The sequence below is a fragment of the Fundulus heteroclitus genome, chromosome 2 (assembly GCF_011125445.2).
Source record: "Fundulus heteroclitus isolate FHET01 chromosome 2, MU-UCD_Fhet_4.1, whole genome shotgun sequence".
Lineage (NCBI taxonomy): Eukaryota > Metazoa > Chordata > Actinopteri > Cyprinodontiformes > Fundulidae > Fundulus > Fundulus heteroclitus.
In genome coordinates, this window is record NC_046362.1 from 17,845,661 (window position 1) to 17,865,728 (window position 20,068).

The 20,068-nt window shown below is 43.4% G+C and overlaps 1 protein-coding gene across 3 annotated transcripts; it reads right to left on the reverse strand.

Annotated features, from left to right (window-relative positions):
* Nucleotides 1-137: 137 nt before the first annotated feature.
* alpk3a (alpha-kinase 3a) lies at nt 138-19,359 on the reverse strand. 3 transcript variants are annotated; one of them, XM_036149858.1, is made up of 15 exons: nt 19,252-19,359; nt 18,693-19,007; nt 18,307-18,339; nt 17,824-17,945; nt 17,257-17,374; nt 14,348-15,662; nt 5,071-7,465; nt 4,256-4,403; nt 3,630-3,757; nt 3,512-3,547; nt 1,620-1,891; nt 1,457-1,545; nt 1,159-1,376; nt 1,008-1,056; nt 138-917 (listed from the first exon to the last, which is right to left on the reverse strand). In XM_036149858.1, the coding sequence occupies exons 2-15, from the start codon at nt 18,830-18,832 to the stop codon at nt 584-586; spliced, it is 5,397 nt and encodes a 1,798-aa protein (XP_036005751.1). In that variant the 5' UTR covers nt 18,833-19,007; nt 19,252-19,359; the 3' UTR covers nt 138-583. The 3 variants fall into 3 exon arrangements, with proteins under 3 accessions (XP_036005751.1, XP_036005743.1, XP_036005748.1); XM_036149850.1 differs by having other exon boundaries at nt 18,693-18,893; nt 19,252-19,345; XM_036149855.1 differs by lacking the exon at nt 18,307-18,339 and having other exon boundaries at nt 18,693-18,893; nt 19,252-19,345.
* Nucleotides 19,360-20,068: the final 709 nt, after the last annotated feature.

The following is a 20,068-nucleotide window of genomic DNA, read 5'->3' on the forward strand; positions in this document are numbered from 1 at the left end:
ACATACTGACTTCTAAAACAAATGAGACAAAAATAAAATGTTATTGTAAATTAAACCAAAAGCAAAGTGCACAGAGAAACCTTTAGTGTAATGCTGCTTTCCCACAGCCCGTGCGTTAAATAATGTGCAAAGGCAGGTGTAAGTGTAATAATATATTTTACCTTGCACAATCTACATCACAGATATACACACTCAGTAACAAAACATACACATTCACTGGCTGCGTCCGGGTACAGTACAACTTCCACTTTCAATTTCAAATACATCCACTGTGATTTCTCCTTTCAATCATTCGGCGGATTCTCCACTCAGTAAGCTGCTAAGACTCTTAGAAAACGGTCTGAAACGATTTACTTTAAAGCTTACGAGAGTGTCTTTGAATTCCTTAACAGTAAAAATAATTAGTTGTTTTGCACCATTGATCTTTGAGCTAAAGGGGGGAAAAAAATATCCTCAAAGCACGATCAAGCAACAACCTTTGGTGCTCTAAACCTTAACTCTTGAAGTCCTTGTCTTTTTACACCTGAAGCTAGAGAAGGAACGCAGAATCATTAATGCTGGAATCAAAAGAAAGTCTTATTTCCTACCTCAGTTCAGGGACAGTAAGCCTTTCTGAGGGCTTTTGTTTCCCTGCTGAGTTACTGTCCTCTGTTTCCTGAGCCTTTCTGGCTATCTTTGGGCTAATGGCTGCTTTTCTAGACATCTGCGGGCTTTGCCCTTTTCGCTGCAGCTGGGGGCTGTTGGAGCCCAGCTTTCGGTTGAGCAGGGGGCTTCTGGGGCCTTTTAGTTTGGCCGGCTGTTGCAGATCTGTTTTCAGCGCCCGAAGCCCAAGGAGCCCACAGTAGTAGTTGCACTGATGATGCGTCAGGAACTGGTCAAACACTTCCGGCGAGCCGCATTCAGTTAGTCCTTGGTATCTGAAACACAAGGAGGAAGACCTGCTTTTGGGATTCTGATTTTGAAGCGGTCAATCAGAATCATCTGCATGTGGAGAGAGAGATACCAACCCTTTCGACTTGGTCACAACTTTAACATTTGTTATCTTTGTCTCAACACCTACAAAAATAAAACAATACAGGTAAATCTTTTTTTTTGCATCATCCACAGATCTGCCCCATTGATCACTTCCTCCTTTAATACCTCGTATGTGTAGCTTACCCTCCAGCTGAGTGACTAGCAAGTTTCCGTGTGTCCACTGATGGATCCAGTGCTGGAACGCGCAGCATTTCTGCTCCAGCTCTGAAATGTTTTGTGAAAACAGCTTTCCTTTGGCATCTATCGTACAATATTTCCCAAACTCTCCCGTGAGATCAGCCTCCACCGTGGCATACGGCACTGAGTTGGCAGGCCGGTGAATTAGATACCGAGGGATCACTCTGCAAGAACCAGGATATGTGCTATTGTAATTGTCGAAAGCAGAGCATTATAACATTTTAGCTTGATAAGCAGCACTTACTCTAATGAAAAGCCAAAGTTTTCATTTACTCTCGCTTCAGCTGCAAATATCTTACAGTATTCTCGGACCATGTCTTGGACTTTACATTCCTGTAAAAACAACAAAAACCCAGTTAATATAATTTGCTCAGATTTGTTGTGGTTGCAGTTTGAATGGCACTCACTTGCTTTGCAATATCCAAATTTCTCTCCGCAAGGGTCTCCTGTTTGGTTCCGTACGCAATGGGGTTGCGAACTTTGAGGATACAGGTGCTTCCGGACTCAAAGATAGGATCTAGGCCATAGATAACCTTAACCCTGCTGGCTTTGTGAGTGCAGCCCTCTCCGATGTGGACAGTCTCGGTTAAAATGCGGCCAAAGTACTTCTCACCCCAGGTGCCGCTGTCTGCCAGGCCTTTGGTGAACAGCAGTGGGGTCATCTCAATCTCCTCTCCAACTGGAGAAAATATATTGAGGAATGATACTCTGCATACATATTTCCACCATGTACACACACACATATATATCCATCCATCCATCCATCCATTGTCTTCCGCTTATCCGGGATCGGGTCGCGGGGGTAGCAGCTTCAGTAGGGAGGCCCAGACGTCCCTCTCCCCAGCCACTTTGACCAGCTCTTCCAGGGGAATCCCAAGACGTTCCCAGGCCAGCCAGGAGACATAGTCCCTCCAGCGTGTCCTGGGTCTTCCATTGGGCCTCCTCCCGGTGGGACGTGCCCGGAACACCTCACCAGAGAGGTGTCCAGTAGGCATCCTGACCAGATGCCCGAGCCACCTCAACTGGCTCCTCTCGACGTGGAGGAGCAGCGGCTCTATTCTGAGTCCTCCCCGGATGACTGAGCTCCTCACCCTATCTCTAAGGGAGAGCCCAGACACACTACGGAGAAAACTCATTTCAGCCGCTTGTATCCGGGATCTCGTTCTTTCGGTCACGACCCAAAGCTCGTGACCATAGATGAGGGTAGGAACGTAGATCGACCGGTAAATCGAGAGCTTCGCCTTTTGGCTCAGCTCTCTCTTCACCACAACGGATCGGTACAGCGCCCGCTTCACAGCAGACGCCGCATCAATCCGCCTGTCGATCTCCCTCTCCATCTTCCCCTCATTCGTGAACAAGACCCCAAGATACTTGAACTCTTCCACTAGGGGCAGCACATCCTCCCCAACCCGGAGAAGGCACTCTACCCTTTTCCGGTTCAAGACCATGGTCTCGGATTTGGAGGCACTGATTTTCATCCCGGCCGCTTCGCACTCGGCTGCGAACCGCTCCAGTGAGAGCTGTAGATCACGCCCTGATGAAGCCAATAGGACCACGTCATCCGCGAATAGCAGAGACGCAATCCTAAGGCCACCAAAATGGATCCCCTCAACACCTTGGCTGCGCCTAGAAATTCTGTCCATAAAAGTTATTAACAGAATCAGTGACAAAGGGCAACCTTGGCGGAGTCCAACTCTCACTGGAAACGAGTCCGACTTACTGCCGGCAATGCGGACCAGACTCTGACACCGGTCATACAGAGACCTAACAGCTCTTATTAAAGGGTCCGGTACTCCATACTCCCGGAGTACCCCCCACAGGATCCCTCGAGGGACACGATCGAATGCCTTCTCCAGATCCACAAAGCACATGTAGACTGGTTGGGCAAACTCCCATGCCCCCTCAAGAATCCTGCTGAGGGTGTAGAGCTGGTCCAGTGTTCCATGGCCAGGACGAAAACCACACTGCTCTTCCTGAATCCGAGATTCGACTATCCGACGGACCCTCCTTTCCAGAACGCCTGAATAGACCTTACCAGGGAGGCTTAAGAGTGTGATTCCTCCGTAGTTGGAACACATCCTCCCGTCCCCCTTTTTAAATAGGGGGACCACCACCCCAGTCTGCTAATCCAGTGGAACTGCCCCCGATGTCCACGCAATGTTGCAGAGTCGCATTAACCAACACAGCCCCACAACATCCAGAGCCTTGTACCCAGGGCAAATATATATATATATATATATATATATATATATATATATATATATATATATATAATATTACATAACCAAGAAATAAATACCTTCCAAGTCTTCCTTGAGTAGGAATTCAGACAAAACTGCAACACAAAAGACAAATAAATAATACATTGTAATGGACTTTTATAAGGCACAAACAAATCAATTCATTGCTTATCTTACTTTCTTCACTGAGCAGGAAGTCCGTTGTGTCGTTCCCGTATTCATTACTGATTGTACACCCATAAACACCACAGTCTTGGCTGGATGCATGTACAATTGCAAGAGCAACTTGGCTTTCATCTCCTCCACTAGATAAAAAAAAGAACAAAAAAGACTCTTTAGCTTCAAATTGAAATTCATCAACAATCCACATGGTGTCACTCTAAGTACGATAGTCGTGTCTTGTGGACTCGATCTGCTGACAAAGCAAGCGGCAGCTCATATATAGACTTTATAATGCACCCATGAGATGGGAAAATATTGTGTCAGATTTCAGTTTATGCGTCTAGCCAGAGATTGAGCCCTGGTTGCCACAGCTGTGGGACTCGCTGTCACATGAGCTGATCAACTCTGCAGCGCAAACATGAGAACGACCACGGGGAATGGGCTCCTGGGGCCAAAATAACACTTGTTTCCTAATTGTTTTGATGTAGCAACCTGTCCAGTTTTGGACCGTCAAACATACCGTCATGGAAATAACAGTGGAAAGCGGAGTTTAAATTCTGTTTGTATCTTTCATCTATCTTTAGCATGTTTATGTTGCTTGTGGTCGGATCTTCGCTGAAAGTTCTGTGGGTGGGGGTAACCTTCTCTTCATCTGGAGTATTTCCTCTTCGTCTTTGAACCACTTAATGCTGGAGTCACAGAGCACGTTGAAGAACTGGCACCACAGCTTCAGGTGTCCCGACGCATCTGGAAAGGGCTCTCCTCTGATCTTACGGATTACTTGAGGAGCTGGTGAGAAACAGTGTACTTCTAATCAACATAACCTGTAAAGGAACGCGGAAGCCCTCCTGGCATTTCCACTCCCCAAAAAAGTACTCATAGAAGCTTAAAATCTAAAAACAACATGTTGACTGTATAGCAGTGTTGTAGTACTCGAGTCCGAGACTCGAACTCGAGTCCGAGTCATTAGCTAAATTTAGAGACTCATGACTTGACTTGGACTTGAGCACTGATGACTCGAACTTGGACTCGAACTCCTACATTCAGATCATTCTGAATTGAGAAAAAGACTCCACTTTTTATATCATTAGGCTATAATTTTAATATGTCATTAGAATATTATTTGGTGTATGATTTTAATATCTAAATTATTAGTGCAATGTGGTGGAGTGTGGATTTGTTTTTTAGTTTTAAAACATGTAGGCTATGCTTACTTTAGTGCGGAACTTGGACTCGACTTGATCAATAGTGACTCGACTCGGACTTGACTCGGATGAGTAGTGGACTTGACTTGGACTCGACTCAGATTTTTTTTAATGACTTGGACTTGACTCGGACTTGAACACTGGAGACTCGAACCTGGACTCGGACTCGAGGCATAGTGACTTGACTACAACACTGCTGTATAGCTGTAACCTGTTCTTACATATTGCAATAAACGAAGATGATGGTTTACCTTTCAAAGGGTCTGTCTTCTTTCCAGCTGTTTTTTCCTCTACCTTAGCGCTGGTTGGTTCTGGGGCAGGGGCCTCCTCCACAACCTTGGGCACCTCCAGCGTGGCCTTTCTGCGACTCATCAGCGGAGAGCGCCTCTCCATCGGTGGGGTTTTCTGTCCCGTGGAGGCTTGCAGCAGCGCAGCTCTGCGAGCCTGGCTCGGTGACATATAGGGGCTCTCCTTCTTGCCCTCCAGCACGCTAAACACGGCTCCTTCCAGCTCCTCTTCTCTCTTTGGGATGAAGATTTTGCGGCGAGCTCCAGAGGCCAACTCCTCGGGGGTGGCAGAACGTATGAGCGTCAGGCTGTCCCGGCGCTTGAGCCGGGGGCTGCTCTCGCAGGACAGGGATGACGTCGGCGTCGAGCCCCCGCTGAAATCCTCCTCCGCCCTGTCGCTCTGTCGATCTTCCACGGAGATTGCGGGGATGTTGGCCGTGGTCTCGTTGTCTAAGTCCGGAGCTGCTTTGGCCATAAACTTGCGTAGGCTGGATGGACTTAAAGAAGGGTACGTTGGGGGTTTGGAGCTTAGTCTCTCAACTGATGGTCGGTTTTTTAGGAAATCCTCAACCGACACAGAACTCTCTCTTTTAGCATCTTTTGGGGACTTTTGCTTTAGGGATACAGGGACAACACCGTCCTCTATCGGTTTACTGAAGGTTGGAGTACCGCCACCAACCTTCGGTACTGGAGTTTCGCTCACTGCTGTTAGTGCGTTCTCTTTTAGGCTCTTTTCAACAATTTCCTTTACGTCTTTTTTTGCTCGAGGCGTTTGAGACTTCTCACTCAGGTTTTCACTGACACCCTGTTGTGTTTCCCTTTGCGTGCCAGCTGAAGTTTCGCTTTCTGTCCTCTTGGTGGGAGAGGGCAGTTTGAGCTCAACTTCTCTTTCATGACACGAAACAGATATCGGAGGGACCACAAACTCTGTTGGCGTTCCGAAAGCCTTTTCTGTCGCCCGACCACCGCTGTCACCCAGTGCGTTGCCCTCCAGGTCATCACTGCACAAAATATTTATGACAGGAATTGAAGCATATTCCGTCAGAGGGGGCTGTTCACTGCTTTGGCGCTCGTGCAGTTCTTGAACAACTTCCTTTGTTTTGTCTTTAGGTGAGAGGTCATCGTTTCGCTGCATTCCTCTGTGCGTGGGGAACGTGCCTGGGAAATCAGCCACCCTCTCGTCTTGGATTCCTGTCTTCGACTCATGAGTTGCATCATGCATTTGCAAATTATTTAGATCAGGCTTGTTTAGTGCCAAAATACTTAGAGGCAAAGTGCACTCTTTCAGATCAGGTTCCATTATTTTGATGGTTGGGATTATGCATTCTTCGCTCGGGTTCATCTCTGGCATAGATGGTGTATTATCTGGGATGTCTTCGGTGCTAGATATTTGGATTGATGGAATATTTACTGTGTTGCAACCATGTCCACCAGTCCAACCTAAACCACTGATTTTTCCATTGGAAATATTACTGTTTTCCTCCAGAACATTAGTGTTACTTGCATTCTCTTGTTCTCTCAACCCTTCTTCATCAAGTCCCGCATCTTTTATTGACTCTAGCTGCAAACTTTCACTCCTTGCTTCTCTGCCATCATCTCGCAGAGACACCTGCTCTTGTGTTTTTAAACTGTTGCACCAGTTCATCTCGACATCATCCTGTGTGGCAGAACTGAATTCCTCTTTCCCCACGTGCCTCTCCTCAAAGTGTGAACTCGGCGTGCTTGTATGCTGATGGTCAGCCGTGATTTCCCCACCTACAGGGGCTCCTTCCTGTTGATTTTTTTGGTCACCCACCGCTAAACACTGTGGGACTTCAGACGGGGGAAGTCCTTCGTTCATTTCCTGAATAAGCGAAGAGCGTTTCGCGTCTTCTTTTAAACGAGACTTCTCTGCGGCGTGAGCTTCCGCAGCAGGAAGAGCAGACAGCACCTGAGCTCTTGTATCAGATTCACACGGCTCAAGTCGGTCTTCCGAAGAACCTGCAGATATTTTTGTAATCTCTGACTTATTTATATCCAAGTCAGATTGTTTGTTTGATTTCACTTCAGCTTTCTCCTCCTTAGAAAGCTGGTGGGTGGGGTGATCTTTTTCAGTGTCAGGCTTTTCTTTGTCAACAACACAGGCCTCCTCCTTTTCCAGAGTTTCCGTAAGCGCTGCTTCACGGTTATGGTTTTCAGTCACTGAGATAACACTTTGAAGGGGAGTGCAGCCGTCTTCTACCTTAAGAAGGGTGGATTGGAGGGAGTGCTCTTTATCTTTTTGAGATAAAGGTTCCTCTCTTCCAGAATTGGGATCAGGGGTTTGAAGAACGAGCTCCTCGTTAATGACCGAAACAATCTCTGAGTCTTTCTTTTCATCCTGTTAAAACGTGAAAGACATAAAACATAATAACTGAATACACACCCTCTGAATTGGACTTTCAGCATTAACTCTGTAAACACTTTATGATCATGGTGTTTTCATGATGAAATATATATATATATATATATATATATATATATATATATATATATATATATATATATATATATATATATATATATATGTAATGTATGTATGTATGTATGTATGTATGTATGTATGTATGTATAAAAACTAATGTGCTTGCTGTGTTGCACACAAATACCTTTTATACGACCATTTACATGCAGGACTAGCTTTTTTCCATGTCCTTTTCAAAATGTCCTTGTCACCCCATAAACCCAGTTAAAATAATATATATATATATATTCTTTTGTAATGCCTGTCAATATAATGTGTTCAAAGTCCTCAGTATGATAACCATCTTATTTTACTACTTTTGAAATGCAGAAAACTAAGCTGCAATCCACACTTAGTCAAAAAAATTCTGTTTCAATTTATGTGTTAACCCTTACACATGAACCAGTCTTTTCTTAATGTAGGCTAATTCCTACCCTCCCGTCCGCTCTCCAGCTTGACCAGAAAGTCTTTGTGACATAAACTATGCCATCTTTACCGTCTTACGTGGGTCATTTAGGGACGTCTGCATACAACAGACTGTCCACGGCGGCAGGGATAGTAACACAGACAGTTACGCCAGACATGCAGCGGATGAAAAAAAATGCTGGGGGCGTGGACAGGACAAGAAAAACAACTGCATCAATGCTTGTCTTTAAGGAATATAGCATGGAGATGTTATGCCTTTGTCACAATGTGGATAAGTTATCTTTCTGAGACAAGGATACAAAAAGCTACACTGGGGTCAAGTGTGAAATCCCCCCACCCCCACCAATCTCCTCTGAGTAAACATTGAATGAAGCAGTGCAATATCAACGTCTAAGAGGGCGCAGTAAAGATGTCAGGTCTCTGAGTAGGCTGGCTGTTTCCTCGAAGTCTGAATGGCTTGCATTCATGTGCAGAGAAGCATGTCAAGGTCCTCATGATTACACGTTTAAAATAGCAATGTAAATAAAAACCGAGTCATGAGACAATTTTCTGTTGTCGGTTATGCTTATTGACAAAGTCCACCTCTCCCAGTGTGCTTTTACACCAGGACAGTCCTGGAGACTTTTATTCGGCACTTTTGAAGGCAGACCAAATCGGCTGCACAATGCTCATGCAATTGCAACAATTGAGGCCAAGTGTGAGCCGCAAGTGGGGCAGCGAGCTGTCAGCATGTTGCTCTGTATTCATGAAAGAAATGTAGCCGTACAGTAAAAAAGAGCACATAGAAGGGGAGACTGTGAGGTACTGACTGTGGTGGTTACACGCACATTTAGACCGAGGTATTCCATCGAGTTAAATCTTCTCAGATAACACATCATATACTTTTTTTTTCTTTGGCTTGCTGGACAGTCTGTTTGCATTTACACCATAAACAAATTGCACCAGGATTTATTCACAAGTAAGACTTCAGTGTGTGTGTGTGTGTTCAGAGTTTGGATGAGCTTTAACACCTACCATAAAAAAAATCCAACTATCTGAGAAAATAAGCCTTGGTCTGTTTAAAGCGGACTAATCAGCGTTGGTGTGAAATGTGAAAAGCACCTTAAGAATACAAAAAACATGTCGCAGAAAAATGATAGAATCTGTTATTTTTAAATTGTCTGGTTAATAGGATAGACTAGCGACCTGTCCAGGGTGTACCCCGCCTTTCGCCCATTGACAGCTGGAGATAGGCACCAGCAACCCTCACGACCCCACAAGGGATAGACGTGTTAGAAAATGGATGGATGAATGAATGGATGGATGGTTAATAGGGCATAACTACGACAGTACATTGAGCCTGCCTCTGATTGGCTGATTGTTCCCTCCTGACGTCTCCCTCCCTCGCAAAGTTGAGTTCGGACTCAGACCCACTCTTGGAAGCCATTCAGAAGGTTTGCCTGACCGGGACAACCGAGAGGCCCGATAAACTCTTTGCATTGGGTTGCGACAGATGTTATTGTTAGCATCATACGCTGTTCCTTTTGTTTATGTTTGTGTACAGGCCAAGCAAGATTTTATTTGCTTTTTCTCCACATACAAGACATGTGCTCAGCATTATTTGGTACTATTTTAAGCAAGGTTCTAAGAACCTCTCTGAGAACCTGGGCCAGAACTGCACACCTCTGTCTGTCTCAGAATGACCTCTGGCAGATAAAACCGCTGCTGATAAAGATGCGGACTATTCCTACAGAGAGAAACGTAAGTGTGAACTGCAGATTCGGATTGAAAAAATCATTCAGCAAGAGAAATCACAGCACGTCTGACAGCAGAAAGCCGCTCTTTTTCAGTTCTATTTTGGTGGTGACGGCCGACAGACCAAGGCTGGTTCCAAATCTCGGTTCATTTTCCTTTTCCCCTCTAAGATCGAAAAACGGAAAAGACTGAAAATTAGGCACAAAACCATTCGTAGACTCCAAAGAGAACAATAAGTTGTTCATTGTTGATCGCCAGCTTCCAAACTCTTAGTATTAGATATTTAGAGTTTAGGTAACATTTTGGATGTTCAGTCCATGGTCACAAAACTAATCTTTTGTTATTATAGAGCCGTTAGTTAGTAATTACTGTAGTTGTGTGTCGTGTATTGAGATTAGTGTTGTGTTTTTCTGATTATTATCTGAGGATTTCCGATTCAATTCTCGCTTTTACTGATTACTACCTCTCAAAGATTTTTAATGATCATTAACTGTTGGTTCATTTATTGTTGATTTTAAATACATCTTAATCGCCAAAAACTTGCAGAGATCTTTTCATGAGTCTTCAATGAAATTAAATATTGCTGAAAAGTTAACAAACTTATCCTTCTAATTAACTTTGATAAATCGGGATTGTGTGCTTGTGGTGCAGAAACAAGAACATGTTTTCAAACTGCTTAATCACCGATGTAGAAGTGGCAAAGAGACGCCTCATTTAAAGCATTTCTGAGACAAGTTGTGGGTCCGTAATGTTTTTGAGAAGCTCATTGAAAAGAACCTACAGCAGTGACCTTTCGCAGTGTGACACATTTAGACCCAGACAACTATTTCTGCTATAAATCAACAGGAGCTTCAACACCGAGGGTTCCTGGCAGACTTTGCGTTGTGATGCCGTCATGCAATCCCAGCAAGACAGGTAGAGCGCTGTGGTCAGTTAGTTAAAAAAGTTAATCAGTTATTAAACAGAGGACACTACACAAAAAAGGGAGTGACTTTCATAAGTCAATAAAGTATTCTATTTTATTAGTTGTCTGTTTATTTTGGGAACCTCGTGTCCTGTGAAAGGCAGCCAAAACCTCATGTGTGTGCATATGAAATGGTCCTGTAACACACCCAAAAGCCTGGACTTGGAGGTTTCGTTTACCCTGACAGTTTTTCAGTAACGATTTAGAAGTATACGGCCCTAACTTCAACAAGTTCAAACAAAACAAGGCGCAAGCGCAATCCCTGAAAGAACGGCAGCATAGTTTAAAAGTCCTTGTGTGCTCACTGAACTCAGACGGGGGGGGAATTCCCCACATTGTAGGCAAAGGTGTGCTGTTCATACAAAGCCCTCGCCTTGTATTGCCTGAGCTACGCTTTTCTTTGTGGCAAAAAAGAATCTGTTTAATCTGTTCCAATAATTTTCTGCCATAAGGGGGGCTGAGGAACGAAATATGACAACGATAGACAAACATCGAAAAGGTTTATATTGCAGTTATTAAACATTGCCAAACACCAATAACTGTTTTTATTGCTGTTGTGGTTCCTGCTTTTAGCGTTCACATTTCAGTTATATGTAGAAGGCGTTCAGGAGCCACGTGTCGCCTCGTGACAACATGTTTGGCTTGCAGTGATGACTATGAGGAAAAGAAGAAGTGGCTGCTTTCTGTGGAAAGGGAACCGGTGGTATATTCAGTCCCAAAAAAAGAAGACACAAATTAAAGCGCTTTGATTTCTCCGTTTTGCGAATGACTGTAACCACCATTTGAGGAAAAAAATGCTTCACATAAATGGTTCAACACACCCCCTATGACACAGTGGTAGAAATGTTATTTGAGGGACTTGGCAGATGTGTGAATAAACATATTTACCCCAGTTCCCCTTTCCACAGGACACGATGTACCACTTCACAGAATGTTGATACTCGGTACCATCGATATTTGCCAAACTTTTATTTGATATATGTACTGTGCATTGCTGTAAAAAAAGTTATTTGCCCCATAAAGATTCCTGCATGTTTTTGTTTATTTTCGTCAAACTTTTACATGTTTCACATCATCTAGCTTCATCTAGACAAAGATAACTTGAGTAACCCAACACAAGAAGCAGTTTTATAATACTAATAGTAATAATTGGATTTTCCTCATCTGCCTCTCTTGCAAAGATCTAAGTGAAGTTGGGGTCAATTAAGAATGGATAAATTGTTCTTAGAAATCACTGTCTGATATTTAGGGGTGATCACAGAATGGTAGCAGAGAGCAGACTAAGCACATAATGACACACGAAGACAAGCGAGTGAGGTACCATGGCTGCGATCTTGTGATGTTATTGATGTTCCTTTGTCTAAACCTCCCTAGTGATGCAGGGTTGCAGAGGACTGATGCCTTTCTCCTCTAGTCACTGAGCAAGAGACGAGTTACACTCTGGATAGCTTGCCAGTTTGTTGACACACAGATACTCAGGAAAAACAACTATGCCTCCACACTCATACCTAAGTGCATTGTGGATAGACCAATTAACCTAACGCCAATTAACCTAACGGGTATACCCAGAGAGAACCCATGCCTGCACAGGGACAATATGCTAACTCCATGCAGATAGGCTTGGTTAGTTTATGCCAGATGTGGCTAATGGGGATCCTTAATAAAAATTACAAAAATTACAAATTATATAACACAATAAACAAATAAAATCCTTCCAAAAAGATTCAATTTTTTTCTTGTCAGAACCAAAAGTATTTTCGCTAAAATATCATTACAGTGTTTTGTTAGGAAATGTGAGACAAGTCTTTCTGACCTTTTTAGCTACCAGTGGTTTTGGTCTTATTACGCTCTCATTGATAACATCTTTGCCATCCATTTGTGGATATTTTGCTCTCACTGTGGTTTCCTGGAGTCCCAAAAGGCTTCTAACCGTCTTTTTGTTCATTTCTTTGGATCGGGGCTTTTTAAGATATCTCAGCCTACTTTTTAAAATCAGTCAGGCTCTATTTAATGTGTTTTTAGACTCTACAGGTCTGGGTGTGGCTAGTTAAACTGAACCAAAAGTATGTCCTTTATAATAGCTAATTTGTGATTTGACAAGATGGCTAACTTGCTTACTTTTTCACATAGGACCATATTGGTTTGCATTGTATTTTTCCCTTAACGAAAGAAGTCTATAGGAGGGCAAACGCTTTCTCACAACCCCTTCAGGGTAGTCAGATATAGAGTTTGGTGCGAGGTTAAAAAAAAAAAAGTCTTGCATTTCTGTTTGCTTCGCTACTTTATGATCAACACAAAACACGCTTGATTGAGTTTCGGCAGTGACTAAACTAAATAATTTCAGATAAAGGCTTTGCTCGATCACAAACTTCCAACGTGGAAGCGTTTCGTCAGATGTGAAACAATTCTAAAACGAGCAGAGCAAGATGACCAAGAACCGCCGCCTACCACCCTCTTGAGTGGATGAGGAAAGGGTTTATTTTAGGACACCCAAAGAGGGAGGCGGTTGGGGGACAGCGAGGAATCTGACCACAGTGACAAGGCCCTCCTTTTCATGCTGAAACCTGCCCTGGACTCCCCACTACTGCCCGTTGAACCTGCCCAGCCGTCTGTCAAGCAAAGTAATGCGAGAACACTTTCAGACGTTCATGTTTCATCATAATCTCTGACGCACCCGTGTTCCACTCAGGAGGGCCGAACATCGAAGATATTCTGCGTTCCGTCTGTGCACTTTTGATGCTGATATCCCCCACCCCCACATGCATCTACTGCAGGTTTGTGTTAAGTTCCCTATTCCTCTCCACACACACACACACACACACACTCGCACACACTGACTTTCTCGACTCGCTGCTCACTCATAGCTGACTCACTTTATCAGCAGTATATCAGTGAAATTACACTGTATGCTGTCAAGTAGTTTCATTGTCAAATTATTTCACGTGTGACATGAAAATAACAAATGATCACGGGTGTCTGTGTTACGCCGTAGTTACCTGAGTTTAGGGCTGGGCGATAAATCGATTTAATCGATTAATTCGGATTTACAATTCTTTAAGATTTCACTTTTGGAAAATCGGGATTTTATTTTGGCAATACACTCATTGGGTTTCCATGAAGAGAACAGCATGTGATGCTGGATATATGTTTAGGCAAATGTATTGTCAAAATATTGTTAAGCAGAAACTTTTTTTTTACCATAATACGAGGTACTTCATTTACTTATTTACTTTTTTTTTTAACTTAGTTTGAAGTTCACGAGTGCAGTGAAGCCTGTTCTTAGCTCAATGTGTAATACCACTAGCAGCAAATGTTTTGTCATATTTTCATTGTTTATAATGGCACGGCTGCCATCTTGTTTTACAAGCATGTTTCACAGCTTGTTTTTAGTTGCACTTTGAATTCAGGTCAACTCCCTGACGAAATGCTTGACATAAAAAGCAAGGCTTTAAAATAATTTCTTTAATTTCTTTTTATGAAACAAAAAGGAGGAAAAAATCGATTAATCGGAAATTTATTTTTTAATCCATATCGCCCAGCCCTACCTGAGTTTAAACAATGAACAAGGAGTAGCTCGGTTTTCGGTTACCAAAAGGTCAGTTAATGTTTAGTCTGGATAAAGCAGTCCTACTTACCTCGGCGTGAACTTGATACCCAGACAATGACTTTTCCTCCGCTGAACTGCTGCTCTCTGCCTCTGTAGATACCTCCATGGCTTCCACGTTCCCATCACCCTCTCCTATATTCTTTTTTGCACATTCTTCCTTGGTCTCTGGAAGCAGTTGATGATCGGCTGGTAAATCTGCTCCTTCACAGTTGAATTTAAGCGGTTCTGCGTGTTGCTCCACGCTTTCCGAGGGCTCCGCTGCTTTATCGGTTTCCATTGGCGCGGCGTCCTCCGCCATGTGCTTGAGCACCTCTGAACTATGTTCTGCTTGCAGCTGAAGTGATGGAGGCATGTCTGGTTCAGGCTCAGCAAGCACTGCTGGGTGGTCAAGACCTTCATCTTCATTCTGCGTGTGTGAGATACTGTGAGAGTCTTTCTTGCTCTTACCAAAGAAGAAGTCTTTAACAGAGTGCAGCATGGAGGAGATGGAGGCCTGAATATTGTGCTGCTCGTGATCTTTTTGACCCTTGTAGTGATGTTTGACTCCTGGACTACTGGACTTCTGGAGTTTGCTAGTGTGGGTCACCTCTGGCTGTTTTTCTCTTTTATTTTCGCTTTCTATCACTAATTCCTCGTGTCTCTCTTTCTCTTTTGTGCATTCTTCTTTGTCCTGCTCTTCTAACGTGTTTTGTGTCACCTCCATTTCATTTTCTTTATCTTCCTTTAAAGTTTCCATGTCTGCCTCCTTGGGTTTCTCCTCTTGATTCTCCTCAGCAGATTGAGACTGAAGAGTCTCCGCCAAAAACTGTGCTAGACCGATGCCTCCATCGTATGAATTTTCACCTCCACTGCCCATCGTGTGACTTTTGCTAATGCTGCTGTTGACCCCCGTGTCTACACTGTTTGACCTCTTTATTCTCTTTTTAGCCAGTGCTTCCTCTGATTCCTCCTTATCCAAAGAACTGTTTACAGAGGTATAATCTCTTGTATCTGTGCTTGCTGACGTAACTGCCTTTGATTCTGCAGCATCTCCTGGCGGCTCTGCGGCCGCAGAGTTGTTGACCACTGGCTTCTCCTCCAGTGGCGGCACGGAGCGTTTCCTGTGTGAATGCTCGGGGCTACTCCGCTGCTCTTCTTTCTGAATGTTTTCTTTATTGTCCTTCTTGCCCTTGTCCTCAACGTCCCTTTTCTTCTTCTCTGCTTTCTGCTTCAGCTTTGCAAAGAATCGCTGGTGGATCTTGTATTCATTCATGGTACCGACCTCCAAAACTCCAGAGCAGGAGACAATACCTTTGCTATTGCTGGCCGAGACCTGGTAGATCGCTGCATCATCCAATGTGCAGCTGAAACAAAAAAAGCTCCTGCTCTTATATTCTGATATTGTTAGAAAGCCAAAAAAAACAAACAAAAAAAAAAACAAAAAAACAGAATTGCGTTTCTATTACTCTGAATGCAGAGATTACGACATTAATGTCATATTGCTTTTGGACTTCATGATGCATTCAACCACCTCTTTTTTTTTGATGAAACGAAGAGACAATAAACAGCTTTAATGCACTTTTAAAAACAGGAATTAGGACCACTAGTTCAATTTGTGACTTTTTTCCTAATTCTCACAATGTCAAAATTATACATAATTGTAAATATACACATACACCTCCCGTATTATCTCTCGGTGGGTCGTGGAGAAGTCCCACCACTCTTTCTGGAGCCATCAATAAGCTTCTGGTATATTTCTGGATGGATGTTTTACCAGTGTTATCAGAAACAGTAGAGTTCATTTAACTGGCTGGTGTTCTGTTATTGGCAGCGCACGTCATTCATTTTTAATACAGTTAAGGTAATTCCAGAAGCCTAATATTACTCTGGTATATATCCACTTCAAAACCAGTTCTGATCACTGCGCTGTTGGAACGCCCTATTGTGTTCAGGTATAGCCGTTGATCTGATGATGATGAACTGTGTAAAAGAGTCAGCACCACGGCCGGCCGAAACAGACCCCCAACACGACGCTACCACCACAATACTTGACAGTTCATGCACTGTTCTTAGCCCTGAAAGCCTCACCGTGACTCCCACTGACACAGTTGTTGTTATTGTGGCCACAGAGCTCAATATTTGTCTAATCTGATTGTGAGACTTTTCTCCAGGGAGGTATTTGTCTTGTTTATGAGGGCAGCCGCTAGTTACCGGGAAGCTTCAGGGAATCATTTTTAGAGCTGCTGCTGCTTCTTTCTGGGCCGGCACCACATTGAAATGTGTGGACAGTGAAACAGGCCCTCCAGCGTCTTTCCGTTTATGAGAGGCTTAAAAACCTGTGGTGGTTTTTTTGGGTTGTTCCTAACCTCACATCTAATTTCCTGTCAGCGGTAACAATTTGGGTCAAATGGTTTAACCGTCAAAGTTTGGTGCTCCGACTGAAACGACTATCTCAAATTCATATTGAGACTGGCTTTCTAATGAATGATCAAGTCTGACATTAATCTTTTAAAATGCCCACAGCCTCAGTGCTGATGAAATTGCACAGACAACGCTTAAAAGTCAGGCTTGCGCAAGAATCAATTTAAACTAGGTGTACATTTTTGCCCCAAAAAAACTGGTTAAATGTCGTGCCATAATTATTCGAGGACCTTGTTGATGGCTCCAAAAAAAAATAGAAGTTTTCTCTGCAACTTGTTAGGGGAGTTTTATACAGATATTAGCTGGGGTGCATGCGCATATTTTGATCCTGCGTTGATAATAGAAAACACACATTAAATTCCAACTTAAAATGTGTTCCAGCTGTACGTAATATAATCATTCCAACCAGGAAAGAGAATGATTAAAATGCATCCTTAATTAGCCCAGAATTAAATGAGATCCATGCCCATGATGAGTGTATTTAAACTTCTGATTGACTGGCACTCCGAACGACTGCCACAAAACTCTTGTACTCACTTGTAAATATGAAGAGTGTGAGTTTTTCCATTTCGGCGGATTTCATATTTGGGGAGTCCACAGTAGCGGTCCATTTCCATGTCGTCTTTATACCATTTCAGTTCTGGAGCCGGGTAACCTGTATGGAAAACATTTATCAAAGCCTTTGGCGCCACAAGGTCCTGAAATTACGAAAACGATTTGGTTGCATAGTAAACGCCACATGGACCTTTGGTATTAATGCATAGAATCAGCAGTTTCGTGTCTGTTGCGTCATGCCTCTGATGTGTCAAGCGGCAAACAGCTGCTGCAGCCAGATGGTCCCACCCAAAAAAAAAAAAAAAAAATCTGCCTGCAGTTAAGAACACCTAGAAAAACCAGCCTAATGTGCTTTTAATTTCAGGAAGCAGCTAATTTGATGCCCACAGAGTGAAATCCTGCCTTATTGTTTTCATATTAGTCACATCCTCTGTGCGTATGTGTGTTTGTGTATGTGTGTGTGTTCATCTTTTCAGCCTGAGAAGTCTCAGTTTTTCAAAAAAACCTACAACAAGCAGGGACACGATAAGGAAGCGTGGGCCTACCTACCTGACACGACGCAGGTGAATTTCACGTTACAGTTCTCTGACACGGCCTTGGATTTCAGCGTGGTCTCAAAAGAGGGCTGGACGTCCTCGGTCAGCTGGGCCATGACGCTGCACAGCGTGCTCCTGGAAGGAAACACGGCCGCATCAGAGAGTCAGCACACAGCTTCATCGCTGAGGAATATAACCTTGTATATAGTCTTGGTCATTGAGGTGACAACTCTTCAGTACATTCAAGGAGCGCTCTCTTTAACAGCGTGTTAATGAACATGTCTAGCAGAGGCGAGGTTGTGAAGAAACAAAGAAACAAAAAAAAAAAGGTGACAGAGACGTGTGAGAGATCAAGCAAAAACAACGGTGTCAACTGAACTGGGGAGTACATTTAAAACACGTGTTGGTTTCATTCTGGGGATAAACCAGTTTTTTTTTTTTGTGGTTAACGTGTTAGTTGGGAGCTTGGGAGGAATGTTTGGAAATTAGGAATTACCTCGCTGGTCTGTAGTGAGAATACCTTGAATAGCTATTCGGAAGGAGGCAAATGAAGGCGTGTCAGTGGATAATTAAAATCTGGATGGTTTTTAACTCACCCGACCTGTTGCAAACACACTCCCCGGAAGACAAAATACGCTATTTAGCTCTTAGAGAGTTTGCAGGTTAAAACAGAAACATTTTTTTTTTTTACATCAGCCACATTGTGTACTCAATACAGTAACATTCTTGTGCTTAGCTTTCCTGTTTATTTACATTTCCATCTACAATTTTTTTCTTTCTTCTGCAGGCCTTAGTGATTGTTTAACTAGACTGGCCTGACCCAGAGACAACCTCAACAGCAAAACAAACAAAGACTGGGATCATAAAAGAAGTTGCCCCTACCTGTTTTCAGGCCTGACATTGGACAGATAAGTGTTGCGGCTCTCGGAGCGGCCATTGGAAGAGCCGCCCTCCTCTTCGCTGAAGCTGCTGGTTCTCCCATTGCCAGAAAATGAGCGAGTCATTGGCCTCCTTGAAGTCATCGTCCACCAGGGCAGTTCACAAAAAGAACATATATAGAGAGAAATTCCCAGATATATAAACCTGTGGTTAAAAAAATGAAAGAAGGAGGAGGAATGAAAGGGGACTCAAAGTTAATGGAGCTGTCCATGTAAAAGTTCCACGGGAGGTAAAAAAGCCGCTCTTCAGATGGAGGACCTGAGGGCGAAAATAAATTATATATAAAATCTAAACAGGACCTTCTCCTCAGAGACAAAGTTTAGATTAAACGTCCTTCGACCGAGCAAAGCTCTTGCATTGGAGTGAGATATAAATAGCATCCACTCTCAAGTTGAACTGTTCAGGCTTACGATATAAACTTAAGTCAGTTATTTGCTTATATCTGACAAGAGCAGAGTCAAAGTGTTTGTCTCTATAAAGAAGGCTACATTACCCAGCTTACCATTGAAGAGCTGTCGGTGTTGCTTTGGAGCCGGAGCGTGTGAGGGGAATCTGTAAGCGCCTGTCATAGACATGCATGTGTTGCCAGCGGGTCCCTATTTATAGCAGGCCCACAAATAGGTGCGGGAGAACATCTGATTTTCCGAAACCAGTCTTTGGACTTAACAAATAAGTTTCCAAACCAAACGTAAATTATTGAAACTTTGTCATGCAGAATATTTGTTCAGTTGAAATTCAGAATGTGAAAAAAAAAAAAACAATGCCATTGCTTTGTTTTGATCCCAGTGTGATGGTTCACTGCTGAGAGTTAAAGGTTTATATCCAAAGTCTTCCTCAGGAGTCACAGAAGGATAACGCCTCTCTCTCTTTGCATGGCAAAACATGGTGACGAAGCTATACATTTAATGGTAAAATCACTGCATTCAGTCATATAACTTATATAACGCTTTTCCAGTCATACTGACCACTCAAACAAAGCGCTGTAGACCATAGCCACATTCACCCAATCACACTCACTAACACACAGATACACAGTGTTAAAGGTAAGGGACAGGGAAGCTGGAATCAAATTGCCGAAAAGTAGTGGAAAAGACGACTACTCAACCTACGGAGTCCCAGTCCCCCGGTTCATTTACCCATTCACACACATTCACACCCTGACGGTGGTGAGTAATGTCCGTAGCCACAGCTGCCCTGGGGCAGACTGACAGAGGCGAGGCTGCCATACATCAGAACGGCCCCCACTGGGGGGCTGACCACCGCCAGCAGGCAATGCGGGTGAAGTGTTTTGCCTATATTTCGACAAAAGTATTTTTCAA

What these genes read in the sequence shown, in the direction of transcription:
- alpk3a (XM_036149850.1), bottom strand. Translation starts at nt 19,328, where the DNA reads ATGCATGTCTATGACAGGCGCTTACAGATTCCCCTCACACGCTCCGGC. An exon ending in ACACCGACAGCTCTTCAATG is followed by an intron (nt 18,894 to 19,251) that starts GTAAGCTGGGTA and finishes TTTTAACCACAG; the next exon opens with GTTTATATATCTGGGAATTT. An exon ending in AACTTTGGCTTTTCATTAGA is followed by an intron (nt 1,377 to 1,456) that starts GTAAGTGCTGCT and finishes TGGTTCTTGCAG; the next exon opens with AGTGATCCCTCGGTATCTAA.